Consider the following 14929-nt stretch of genomic DNA (forward strand, 5'->3'; position numbering starts at 1 on the left):
CATATTTTGTCAAAGTTTTCTACACTAATGAGCTCCCAAGGATGGTGATATCAACATGTAAGAGGTCCGTTCAAGTAATACTATAGTTGATTTATTCACCATGTCCCTACAAACTACAACTTTCAAGAAGATGATGCACAAGATTGGAAAACGAAGATTCAAGTCCCTAGATTGATGTTCTCATTAGGGGGAGTTAATACGTGATGTACTCTTTTTTCCTCGCAAGGTTTTGTCCCATTGGGTTTTCCTTGTTAGGTTTTTAATGAGGCATGTATAATGCATATTATTAGATATGTGTACTCTTTTTCCTTCACTAGATTTTTTTTCCACTGGATTTTATCTAGTAAGATTTTAACGAGGCACATAATCTACCGACATTCAAGGGGGAGTGTTATAAACAATTTATATTATAGTAAATGTCTAATTATGTGGAGTCCTTTTAGGATATGATTAGGAATCCTACTTGGGGACCAAGTTAGGTTTTCCCTATAAATAAAGGGTTTTCCTTCATTGTAAATAAGATTTGTGGAAGATCTATGAATTCTGAATATACTTCAAGATGAATAAGAAGTCTTTCTCTTCTCACTACTTCTTTCTTCTCAATGTTTTATATAGTTTCATGACAAATTGTAATTTAAAGTTGAAAGAGAGTTTTGGGAAATGTTAGTTTTAAAGGTAAGTCATTTTTCTTAAATTTGAGGAAAATAAATTGATTTGATAAATATTTTCCAAAACATCTAAGGCAATCAAATATGAAAACTGAAAAACATTTATCTAAAAATATTTTCCTTCCTACCATTATATGTATGGAAGCTTCGGAAGCAAGTGAGAGTATTCATCTTCTATCAGCGTTCAACTGTATTAAGAAAAAGAAATGTTTACTCAAATAATAATATATGCACTATATCATGATAAACTAAATAAAATATTTTATTCAATCATTGCAAAATGACAAATCTATGAGTAATTAACGTACATGATACTCATAACAGTTTGTTGGATGCAACAATACTACATCAAAAATATTTTGAAGCGATTAATTAACAATAATTTAAATATTATTAAATATGTATTTTAAATAGCTATTAGCACTCTTTATAAAAATCTCTAAAACCTATAATAACATTGAATCTAATAACAATTAATTAATTTATTAATTATCACGATCCAAATCATCGTGATTGGCACCCATACTAATCATCTGGTGGGTGAACCACTACTACAATCCAAACTAAGCAACTAAACCAAAACTAAGACAATTAAGTAATGGAAGTAAGTTAATTAACTAAATAAATGCGAAAATACCTCTAGAACCTAAAAGTCAATGTACCAAAACTCTAACAAGATTCATAAGTCTAACCGGAAATCATCTAAAGAGCTTGTCTAAGTCGAATAGAATGGACTGTACAAAAAGATAAGTCAAGGCAGCCCGGAAAAACTACCTCACCTTTGAATTGGAATGATCACTGATCTTCTAAGCAATGTCTATCAACAGTCGCGTGAAGATGCCCTGTACTCAACAAAAATACGAGCAAATGAAGAATTAGTACACAACCACCGTGTACTGGTAGGATCACGCGGCTATCCCATTAGTGTAACAAAAACAAACAATTACAATATTATAATACATGCATAAATATCAACATATTTAATACTATCATAAGAATCAATATCACAATTCAAATGCTTCATCACATAATTGGTCCTCTCACGGAACCCAAAGTCAAAATGTTAGCATGCTGAAACGTGGCAATTCGATTCAATTTTTTTGACGAAACGTGATAACATATCCCAGTTAGAATGTTGGAACATGACAATTCGATCCAAGTTAGTGTGCCGGAACGAGGCAGTCGATCCCAATTACATATCACAATAACATATCAAGACCACCTATTCAATCATGATTTCATGGTATCTATATTTATACATCTCCTTTCAACATCTATGATCAATATTGCAACATGCATACATATACAAATATCACAACGAAGCAAAGCAATTGTATATCACACAATCATAGAATCACAACCATCACGTACCTCGAATCCAAGCTTGAATCCCCTAGGCACTTGAATCTTCCCTTTACAAATTCTTTTCGTTTATTCTAGGTCTACAACAATTAATATATGCAAGGATCAACAATCAAAGGTCCAATTATTCGGATTATAACAAACTCAATAACCTTAGACCAAACCCAAGATCACAATACCCAAATTAGGGCTTTATTCACAATAATTCTTAGATCAAACCCCTTCCTCATCGTTGATAACCCAAGAAAATAGGTTCTACAAATCGAAAAACGAATTTGGGGAGTTAAAACCTTACCTAAATCCATAATTAGATCTCTTATTCATAACTAGATTTTTCCTACACCTTAATGAAATCGATTTCTTTCAAATATGGATTAGGTTGGGTAATTCCAAGTTACTACGAAAGAATTTTCTAGCCCAAATTCTTTCTTCATTGACTTTTACATAATGACGAAATCAGGTCGTTACATTAATATATACTTATTATCATTAAAAGTTATTTTCATTGTAATGTTTAGTATGAAAACATTTCTAATCTGCAGGAATGGCTGCATTGTTAATGTTATGTATGATTCATCCTATCGAATAAATTATTGACTCAAATTTTGTATGAGTTAAAAATTTCAATAATAGATTTGTAATTCAGTAACAAGATGAAATGAAATTCAAATTAAATTTAAACTATAAAATTTAAATTATGAATTCACCCTTATTTAAAAATTGAAGTTTGACTCTTTGATATAGTTATAATTTTCATTACTTATATCTTTTTAGTAATTTACATAAGTTTCGTAGTGTCAACTGCAAAGAACCAATTACATTTTATTTTTATTCTTTTTCAAATTACAAAAATTTCTTAAATTTGGTGAAATCCAGATACATCCCAAAACGTCCTATCACAAAGCGTCCTAGTTTCGTATACATCTTTCAAGTCCTCATACATTATGTTTTGATTTCGAATATATCACTCAACATTTTGATACATCGCGTAAAGTGATTATCCGAAAAATGAGGGAGTAGTGATTTTTTTCAAATAGTAATTTCTATTAAAGAGTATGATAAAATAAATTGTATTGATTAAAGTGATTATTCGAAAATATGAGAGAGTTGTAACTTTTTTCAAATAATAATTTTTAAAAAAAGTATGATAAAATAAATTACATATTTAACTAATTTCTCTATATCAATTTTCGTCTAAGATGAAAATAATTTTATTTAGTGCTGGTAAGTTAGACGATAAATATATTCTCAATAACTGATCTTTTGTATGTTGGCAAGTTTTGATCAATTCAATCGTCAATTAATTGACAAGTTAGAGTGTGTTTGGTACACGATAAAAACTGTTTGAAAATTAATTTTTAATTTCTTTTTATGTCTGATTGATTTTTTTAAAAAAATTATCTAGGTAAATAACTTATTTAATGAAAATAAAATAAGAAAACAATCATAACCGACCTTTCAACAGTATTGTCTTCTCTCCACCCGCCCAATATATTTAATCCCCAACACCCCTTAGTCATCGCACTTTGATCCCACCACCGTCGACCCCCCCCCCCTTTCTACTGTTGAGATTTATTGCTTGTTTAGTCCATTGTATTAGTTTTGTAACTAAGTTTGTACACTCTGCCATTAGCTGTATTTAATTCAATAATGTAGTTAGTTGGTTAGTTTTTTTTTCTGTTATTCCGTTATTTAGTCATATCAGTACTATTCCTATATAAATTTTAGGCATTGTAATCTTCCTCTTCAGTTTTCATTAATACAAAATCAGAAGATATTTTTCTTCAGCTTGTTCTTTCTCTCATCTCTCTCTCCAAGCTTCAATGACAACTTGGATCTGTGTATCTACACAATAAATTTCATCATGGTATCAGATCATCAGGTGTCTTCTTCACCTTTCTTCTTCATTTAATAATTCTTTGTATTTATTCTCTTGTCCAATTCAATTTTCTCAAAAAAAAATTCCTAATTTTTTTGTCGTCTCTATTTCTACATTTCCAATCTCTGTTTCACTGATTTCATCATCCAATGGAACGAGACAAGGATGTCATTGAATCAATTGGCATCTATACTTACATCACTCTGAAAGTGTTGGATCTGGTATAATACCCACTATTTTTTATGGGACTGGCTACAGATTTTGGCGGCGAGGCATGATGACAGCTCTATTTATGAAAAACAAAATAGGATTTATCAATGGAAAATGTCAACAACCTACTGTTCAAATTGATCCTCTTTTCAATCAGTGGTAGAGGTGCGACGATATGGTCACCTCATGGATCCTTCACTCACTCTCGCGGGACATTGCTCATAGCTTACAATATGTCAAAAATGCTACAGAGTTTTGGCAGGAAATGAAAAATAGGTAAGATCAAACCAATGGTGCAAAACTCTATCAACTTCAGAAAGAAATCACTGACCTAACTCAAGGCTCAATGGGCGTGACTATTATACTAAAATAAAAAGACTTTGGGAGGAACTTGGAACGCTAGACAATAGCAATCAGTGTACTTGTGCCTATGTTTGTGGTGCTAAAGTTGTTATGCATAAAGTTGAACAAGACAGGTGACTAGTTTTTAATGGGTCTAAATGAAGTATACACTGTTGTACGAGGTAGTCTTCTGATGATGAGTCTCCTTCCCACCATTGCTCAAAGCTTTTCCATCCTCATTCAAGAAGAAAATAGCGTGTAGTTAGGCCATGAAACCGTTTAACCTTGGAAGGAACATCACTGAATGCTGTTTTTGGAGGTAATCAATTCAAAACCAATTACAATCAATACAACTATAACACGGGTAATAGTTCTAAATTCCCAGCCTCAAAAGGGCAACTTTTGAGGTATTCATTTGTCTTGTGATTATTGTAAAAGGCCAGGCCACATCAAAGACAAGCGTTACAGGCTTCATTATTTTTCTCCAAATTTCAAGTTCACAAAAGGAAAGAATGCAACATTTGTTGCATCTGTGCATACAGGGTCTATTGAGCCACTAACAAGAGGGAGCTTCACTATCCAGGATGGAGCTAGTGGTTCCAGTGGTCCAAGCAATCCTCTTCAACACTTAACCAAAGAGCAACATGGTCAACTGATGTAATTGTTGGAGAGTTTCCATGTTGGTTCACCATGTGAAGGATCAAACACTATCACCAGTAGAGCTGTAAATTTTGTAGGTATTCTTGCTTGCATACTCATAGTGAAATCATGAAAGTTCTATCTCATAAATATTGTCATTAACTTGTTGATTTCTGGATTCTAGATACCGCATCCTCAAACCATATGACATGTAATAAGAACCTTCTCAATAACATCAGACATTTACCTTATCCTTTTATAGTTAGCCTACCAAATGATTATAGAGTGAAAGTAAAAGAAATATGTGATGTGGTTCTCAATTTAAACCTGACATTACACAAAGTGTTATTTGTTCCTAGTTTCAAACTCAACCTTATCTCCATTCATTCTCTTACCTTACAAATTCTCAAGTCTTGTGTTAATTTTTCTGTCTCATCATGTATGTTGCAGGCCCCGTCAATGAAGAGGCCTATGAAGATTGGTAAAGCAAGGAACGGGTTATACTTTCTTTGTGCAAGATGCCAACTTACTAAGTCTCTTCATTCACTTTGTTCTGTTTCATTTCCTGCTTCATTCTTTTCTGTTTCTTTTATGTGTAATACTTCAAATGGTCATAACCCTAACGTTTAGTGTGATAATGACGTTGCACAGGCCCCATCCCATTTTCCTTCAGTTGTAAATGTTCATTATTTTGATAATAAAAAGGTATGCTCTCTTCCCAGTTCTTTACTTGTTAATGCCAATTATGTTCTTTGTTCCTCTTCCGGGAACATCGTAGACTCTTTGTGGCACAATAGGTTGGGACATGTTCCTTTTGTGAAATGAGGGGAATGACTTCCATACCAACTCACTTTTCTCCCAAACAACCCATTTTGTGCGAAATTTTCCCCACGACAAGACAAAATAGATCTCTTTTTTCTTAAAAATCCTCTACCTACAATCAAACCTTTGACCTATTACATATAAATATTTTGCGGCCTTATCATGTACCTACCTACAACAATTACAGATATTTTCTGACCATGGTAGATGACTACTATAGATCTATCTGGACTCACTTAATGAGCTTCAAGAGCAACACTCTTCAAGTTGTAAAGGCTTTTGTCAAAATGGTAGAAAATCAATAGCAAACTTCCATCAAAACTACAAGATCAGACAATGGGTCTAAGTTCACAAGTAATGAAACATTAACTTAACTCCCGTAAAAAAGAAACCTATATCAAAAATCATGTCCTTACCCACCACAATAAAATGGTGTGATGGAAAGAAAACACAAATATTTGTTAGAAACAACCAGAACACTTTTGTATCAATCTAAATTACCTATGAGGTACTGGGGAGAATGCCTCTTAACTGCCACAGATTTAGTCAATTGACTTTCATCTGTTTCCTTAAACAACAAATGCTCTTATCAGCTTCTTCATCCAACTATTCTTATTTTAGAAGTTTTGGATGTTTATGCTATCCCTCTACTCTGCAGCTTTACAAAGAAAAAATTGTACGAAGAACTCATTCTTACATTTTCATAGGATATCCATTTGAAACTAACGGATACAAGGTTCTTGACTTAGCCACCAAGAAAATACATGTCTCTAGAGATGTTCAATTTAATGAAAATATTTTCCCCTTTGCTTGTTCACCAGATCACTCTTCTTTTCCTTCTATGTTAAAACATGTCAACTCCAGATCTACATCTGGTTTTCCAACTAACTTTTCTACAGATAACATTTTGATTAAATGACAGTTGCAAGCTGAGAACACTTTACCGTATTTTCTTACTCTAGATACTTCACCTAGTTCTCCTACTGTCATACCTCCACCTCACTCACCCTATTTTCCATCCATTGAACATATACCTCCCTCTGATAATCAATCTTTTATTATTTCATTCTCCTAGAAGATCCTCCAGAATACACATAACCCTCTCTCATCTGCAAGACTTTGTTTACTCCCTTCCTTCTTTAAAGAATACAGCACCAGAACCTCCAACTCTCAGTGCCCCTTTTACTCACACTGGTTACATTTCACTCACCTCTTTACACCTTACAAGTCAACATGTTATGCAAAACATTTCCCATGAGAGAGAAACTAATTCTTTTGAGAAAGCAATCATGAATCCTTCTTGGCAAGAAGCCATGACACAGGAGTTTGAAGCCTTACATACTAATCAAAGTTGGGATATAGTCACTTTGCCTACCGGGAACAGACCTTTTGGTTGTAGGTGGGTATACAACATAAAAAAAAAAGGTTGATGGAACTGTGGAGAGGTTTAAAGCAAGATTGGTAGTGAAAGGATACACTCAACAAGCAGGGGTTGACTACATTGAAAATTTTTCACCAGTGGTCAAAATGACCACTATCAGGACCTTAATCAGCATTGCCATTAAACACGGATGGTAATTTTATCAACTGGATGTGAACAATGCCTTTTTACATGGGAACTTGCATGAGAAAGTTTATATGGATGCTCCTCAACGTTTAGAGGTACACTCTAGGTTTGGTCTGTATGCTGAGAAAATTCCTTTATGGTTTATAGCAAGCCAAACGACAGTGGTATGACAAGCTCATTGAGGCATTATATTCAAGAGGTTTTGTGCATTTAGTTGAGGACTATTCTCTTTTCAATTAGAATACTGCTACATCATTGGTATTTTTAGTTGTGTATGCAGATGACATAGTCCTAACTGGAACAAACCTCAATGAAATCAACAATCTAAATTTTTTTTACACACTACTTTCAAGATCAAAGACTTAGGTCTGCTACATTATTTCCTTGGTTTTGAGTTACTATTCCGAGAAGATGGTATGATAATCTTCCAGAGGAAATTCACCACATAATTACTGAAAGAATTTGATTCCTTGTCATGTACTGCAGTAGCAACACTATTGGAGTGTAATCTCAAGCTGCATGCATCTGATGGTACTCTCCTAGATAACTCCACTTACTATAGAAAATTGGTAGGTAAACTCAATTTCCTTACCAACACCAGACTGGACATACCATATATATAGTGTGCAAGACTTGAGCCAATTCATGCAAACCCCTAGAGCACCTCATCTTAAGGTTGAAATGCATGTTCTCATGTATATGAAAGCTGACCCTACATCATGTTAAAGTTCCTTGATTTACCCTTAGAGCTTACTGTGATTCAGATTGGACATCTTGCCCAGACTCCAGAAAATCCATCAGTGGTCATATTGTGATGCTTGGAAACAGTCCAATGAGTTGAAAATCTAAGAAGCAAGTTATTGTTTCCCTTTCCTATGCTGAAGCAGAATATAGAGCTATCAGAATGGTTGTGGGAGAACTTATTTGGCTTAGAAGGATCCTAGAAGAGTTTGATGTTCCTTGTACTTCACCTATCCCTGTATGTTGTGATAGCGAAGCAGCAATTCACATAGCTAGAAACCTTTTATTCCATGAGTGTACAAAGCATAGAAGTGGATTGTCACTTCGTGAAAAACAATTTGCAGGATGGCACCATTACTCTTCATCATGTTCTAACCACTGAACAACTTGTTGATGTTTTCACCAAATCATTAACAGAAGTTAAACACATTGCCATATTAAACAAGGTGGCTGTGAATTCTTCCCCTCCAATTGGGGGGGGGGGTGTTAAGATTAATTGCTTGTTTAGTCCATTATATTAGTTTTGTAACTAACTTTGTACAGTCTGTCATTAGCTGTATTTAATTCAATAATGTAGTTAGTTGGTTAGATTCCCTGTTTTCTTCTGTTGTTCCGGTAGTTAGTCAAATCAGTACTATTCATATATATAGCTTAGGCATTAATCTTTCTCTTCAATTTTCACTAATACAAAATCAGAAATTATTTTTTTTCAGCTTGCTCTTTCTCTTATCTCTCTCTCCAAGCTTCAATGGCAGCTTGGATCTGTGGATCTACACAGTAAATTTCATCACCTACACCATCCTGCCTACATGATCAGAGGCAGACCTAGAGATAGTCGAGGGGATTCACCCGAACTCTCTTGGTAAAAACTCACATTGTATATATAAGATATTTTAAATTTTTTTTATAACGATATTGATTTTGAATCTTCTAAAGGTAAGATTAGAGGTTGACTTAGTGATTGAAGGGTTCAAAACTCACTTTGATGTTTCAAGCTGGAATCTTAGACATTACAAAAAAAAAAAGTCGAACCCCCCTTAATAGAAATCTTGAATCTGTCATTGTAGATATTGATTTGCTAGATTGCAAGTAGATGCTTTAAGGATAGTGTTTTCTTGCTTACTTATCAAACACTAGGTAATGAGTGATAAATTTATTTAATTTCCAACAAAACATTTTTTGAAAAAACATATAACACAATTCTAAGAGACCATAATTAATCAATTGTGTCATTTTATTGTTACTACATACTAAATGTGTATTTTAAATCGGTATTAGCATTTTTTATAAATGTCTCTAAAACTTATAATGACATTAAATTTAATGACAATTAACTAATACTCGTTAATATGTATATTTATTACCGCTAAAAGTTATTTTCAATCTAACACGAGTAAACATTGTTTTATATGAAAATATTAATAATCTGCACAAATGGCTACAATGTTTGTAATGGATTCATCCTATCGAATAAATTATTGACTCAAATTTTGTATGTAATAAAAATTTCAATAATAAATTTGTAATTCAATGACGAGCTGTAATAAAATCTGAAATTAAATATAAACCATAAAATTCAAGTTATGAATTTGCCCCTTATTTAAACATTGGAGCTCTCCGATATAGTCATAATTATTATTACTTAGTGCTGGTAAGTTGGACAATATATGTCTCCCATAACTGATCTTTTGTATGTTTGGCAAGTTTCGATCAATTCAATCGTCAATTAATTGACAACTTAGAGTGTGTTTGAATGGGGTATATATTTTTCAGGAATTAAATTTTAATTTTCTCATATTTAATTTATTAAAACAAAATATCTAGGGCGGAAAATGATTTAAAGAAAACAAAAAGAAGAAAAATTTCACAAGTAACATTCCAAGTATATTGTCTTCTCGTCTCTGTTCCGTATGATCAATTTCCTCAGTCTCCGGCAACCCTTGATCATCCCACCTCGATTCCACCACCTTCGAACTCTTACTCCGTCACCATCCGGTCTATATAATGGTTTACTAAATTGCATGTAAATACTTTTAGAATAATACTTTCTTATTTAATTATCAAATATTACAAAATGAGTGAGAAAATTATCTAATTTCCATCAAAATACTTTCCACAAAAGATATTTTCCTATCCTACCAAACACACTTTTAATAATTACAGTAATGGTGAAGAGGTTTAGGTCAAATCTGATCATCAAGACATACAAATTTATTTTCCGTTCGTATGTTAGCTCTTTTTACAACTTGCACGACTTAAAGAAAAAAAAATTAATGATAGAGAAAATCACATAGCTAAATTTTTAATTAAATTTTATGTTGATATAATTTAGCTACCAATTAACGATAGATTATAAAAAAATTAAATTAGCTAGGAGCCTTTGAAGAAATGAATTAAATAAAGTTATTGATAAATTTAATAACTAATTTCAAAACATAGCTTGATTTTGAATTTAAAGATTACCTTTAGTGATCTAATCAAATATTTGCCTAATTGGTAATAGTATTGTGTGAGTCATTTTCCTCTTTTGCAAAGGCAACATGTACGTGTTATTCATCTTTAAATATTCTGTCACAGCAATTGAAAAAATTGTTCAAATTAAATGCGCAATGCCGAAATTACACAATGAGCACAGAATTCATTTATTAAAAATAAATGTCCGAACAGCATCTCTTTTAAGAGGAGCAGTGAATCAAATATTAGGGATATGAAAAATTAAACCAGAAAATGTTATTTGATTTTTTGTTATTGGTTTAACGAAATTTTAATATTTTCATAAAATAAAAAATTATTTGATTGTTGGTTAAGTTATAGTTTTGTAATATCGAAGTATTAAGTAAATAGCTAATTCATTAAGAGTTTTAAGACTACGTAATTTATAACTTCATACCTATATAAATACTAGTTTTCAGGCACGCGCTTTGCGCGTGCAACCCATGAGTGTATTATTTCTTAAAAGATAATACTACTAAATAATAAAGGCATAATACATAAATATGCCCTTTAACTTGGCTTCAAATCACATAAATGCCCTTCAACTTTGGGTGTGCATAAGTAGACACTTAAACTTGTACAAAATTGAACAAATAGACACACATGTCATCCTACATGTCATTTTTTGTGGTGTCTGTATTTTGCCATGTAGAACTCATGTGTTTATTTATTTAAAAGTTGGATAGTTAAAGTGTCTGTTTGTGCATTATGAAAGTTGAAGGTCAAAGTCAAAATTTGAAGTATAGTTTAGGGTCCAATATATGTATTATGTCAAATAATAAAATATGTCTAATTGATATTTCTTACTTTGTTTTACTAAATGTGACACTCCAATTTTCTGACCTCCAAGTGAATGCATCGAGATAATAATATGAGAAATTAATAAAATAAACTTTGTTTATAATTCAAAAAATAAGTTTGCAAAGCTAAAAGGAAAAATAACAACTATCTAAGTTAAATTTCTCGATATTTTTATTTTATTGGTTGAATAATGCTAGAAAAAATAGTGTAAGATTAATTTTATTGGTAGAATAATGCTAGAAAAAATAGTGTAAGATTAACTTTGAGTGAAGGAAAACAAAACCTTTCAACTTTTTTAATGAATGTGTATTAAATTTTTATCCACAAACACTTTAAACTAATTAGTTAATTATAAATATTTAAAACTAAGATATGAAAAGTTTTATTATTTATATTTTGAAAATCAGGATATTTATGAATAACTACTATTTTTAAATAAAATTTAATTCTGTCATACATAACTTATCCACCATTAATCTAATATTATATGTTTCACCTTTTTTTTCCATAAAAAGAAAAGAAAAGAGTAAACATCCTATTTTATCACATTCATTCTTTAAAGATGAAAATTAATGTATATGTAAAATTATAAGTACGAAGAAAAGAAAAAGAAAAGGTATACATGAGCAAGATAATTAGGCATTTCATTTTGTTTTTGTCTCTATAGTGAAACTGAACATTTGAGCATACAAAATACATATATGAATATAGAGCAACTTGCTAATAAAACAAGAATTCAACTATATGAAGAGAGACAGAAAAATCTTATTATAATTCTTACTACAAATAAGTATAAAATTAACACATCAAGCTCCAATGCTTCAATAATTGAATTCTTGTCTGTTCTCGTGACTTCATAAGGGAATCTCACAACTTTCACCTCAAATTGTGACATTATTTCACATGTTTAGAGTTCCTACACGCAAGAATTGTAGGAATGGTAAATAAAAGTTCTTCTTGAAAAAGTTAAATTTATAGAACAAAATTATAGGAACATGAAAAGTCACATCAATTATTGTTAAAATAAATATAAAATAGATAGAGATGAAATTTAATTTTAAAGATACATGAATCTACTTTAATTTCTTGATAATTACTCANTAGTTCCTACACACAAGAATTGTAGGAGTGGTAAATAAAAAATTTTCTTGAAAAAGTTAAATTTATAGAACAAAATTTGGAAACATGAAAAGTCACATGAATTATTGTTAAAATAAATATAAAAAAGATAGAGATTAAATTTAATTTTAAAGATACATGAATCTACTTTAATTTCTTGTCTATAAGGAATAATTACTCATTTTTATTTTTATTTACATTTGTGTTAGAAATTTGAAAGGTCAAGATTATGAAATGAGAATAAGAAGATTATATATATATATATATAAGTTTTAATTTATTAGAGGGGCAAAATGGTAATTCAACTTTTAAGTTTTGAACTTCCTGCTTATAATAATATATGATGATTAAATATAACCTCAATACTTTATGTATATTCTTTTTAAAACCTTCCATTCACGTTATACAAATCATCATAACCTTGTTAATTTATCTTTGTGTTGCACTTATATAGTTTTCTCATGCTAACTATTATTGTTTCTATTGTATAAGTATTTTATAACGTTATATTACTATTTTATCACATTAAATTATTGAGAAAATCGTATATTTAATTTATAAACATTTTTTATTCATTAAATTGAAAATCAAACTATTAAGAATCAAAATCATAAATTGAAAATTAACAAAAGAATTTCTTATTAATTTAAGATATATAAAATCCAAAAGCCAAGCATATATAAACCGAACCGATTGGAAATATATTTTTCCAAAAGACGACAAAATGAGGATAAAACGATAGTATTTAATTTTAAATTTGTTAGCAAAATGGAAAATAGGAGGTTAGAGTTAAAGCTAAAGAGTCCAAAATAGGGGGTTAAACGTGGCATTCAACAAAGCATTCCAAGTTTAGATCATTCGCTACGCTACTCGTCCTTTCTTACTGCCCATTTTTCTCAGCTGTATGTATAGCATTAGTATTAGTATTAGGGCTACCCCCACACCCTTACTCACATCTTCTTCTCCTATTTAGCAACAAAGTTTTTTTTTTTTTTTCAGATTAACCAAAATCTCTTTCTCCTCATGAGATGGTGGGTCTCAGTGTAGTACTCGAAGGTTACAATAATAAAGATGTTAATACAATAAATGCTTCTTCTACTTGGCAAATTCTTAACAAAGCTAGTATGGTATTGATGAAACCCACTTCTCCTTTTTCCAGCCCAAAATCTCCCGCACCTTCTGGATTTCTCGATTCCTGTTTCCTTTGTAAACAGAAACTCTTACCTGGAAAAGACATCTACATGTACAAGTAAGTTAACCGCTCTCTCTCTCTCTAACTATTTCCTAAAATTAATGGAATTTCAGATCCTGAATCTAGTTGTATTATTTTACAGGGGAGAATGGGCATTTTGTAGCGTAGAGTGCAGGTGCAAGCAGATTTTTATGGATGAAGAAGAGAGTATAAAAACGAAATCTAAAGCTTCGATTAAATCGTGTACTTCTTCTTCATCATCATCGTCGTCGTCGTCGTCGTCTTCCCGGAGTAGGAAAACGGCGGCGAGGAACCGACCGAATGGGTTTGCATATTGAGAAAGGAGTTGAGTTGGACGAAAATTTCCAGTTTTGTCCTCGATACATTTTGTAATGACTATGGTATCCCTTTCCTTTTGAATTTTATGAAATTATTAATATTACTAGTACGAAAAAATTCGGGAAAAAACAAAACTGCTGCTAGTTTTCATTTATGAGCCCCTGGGTTTTTGGTTTTGGTCCAATTTCACTAAATTGCTAAATAATTTTATGCAGAATCTTTTCTTTTTCTAGAATGGGGTTTGTGGGGACTGTCGGGATATTCTGGGTAATCTAATAAAAAATGTGGCATACCCCTTAAAGGAGTGAGTGATGACTCACTCTTTTTTATCTTGTTATTGCATTTAATGTCATTAAATTTTATTTTGTAAATAATTTCTAAATATTGAAATGAAATTTTATCTTCGAATCGTATTGGTTTTTATTTTTAGTATTAAACCAAAAAGGTGACAATTTGAGTAGTTAATTAATTAAGTTACGAAAGTTGAAAGAATATTTTGAGATCCTCGTAGGATATGGTTGATATTTTTTTTATAGAGTTCATTCATGGGTGCACGTGTGAAGGTACCATGCACTAGATAACAGTGAGATGCTCATCGCAAGGTTTAATGGAAATTTTATTAGCTATGTAATTTCATATCGTGATTTTAAATTTAACGTATTGCCTTATTTTGTTGTCGTGCAACCCGGGCGGGGGATCATATATAGCATCCTCAAAGAACTAAATTCGCCATGTATTCACAATAATTTCAAGCA

General features: G+C 31.5%; 1 protein-coding gene across 1 annotated transcript; it reads left to right on the plus strand.

Moving 5' to 3' along the window:
* The first annotated feature begins 13482 nt into the window (after window positions 1–13482).
* Window positions 13483–14582, plus strand: LOC107028703 (FCS-Like Zinc finger 15). Its single transcript, XM_015229874.2, has 2 exons — window positions 13483–13892; window positions 13978–14582. Exons 1-2 carry the CDS (start codon window positions 13672–13674, stop codon window positions 14171–14173), a joined length of 417 nt encoding a protein of 138 aa, XP_015085360.1. The 5' UTR covers window positions 13483–13671; the 3' UTR covers window positions 14174–14582.
* Window positions 14583–14929: the final 347 nt, after the last annotated feature.

The sequence above is a fragment of the Solanum pennellii genome, chromosome 1 (genome assembly GCF_001406875.1).
Source record: "Solanum pennellii chromosome 1, SPENNV200".
Lineage (NCBI taxonomy): Eukaryota > Viridiplantae > Streptophyta > Magnoliopsida > Solanales > Solanaceae > Solanum > Solanum pennellii.

What these genes read in the sequence shown, in the direction of transcription:
- LOC107028703 (XM_015229874.2), top strand. Translation starts at nt 13,672, where the DNA reads ATGGTGGGTCTCAGTGTAGTACTCGAAGGTTACAATAATAAAGATGTT. An exon ending in AAAGACATCTACATGTACAA is followed by an intron (nt 13,893 to 13,977) that starts GTAAGTTAACCG and finishes ATTATTTTACAG; the next exon opens with GGGAGAATGGGCATTTTGTA.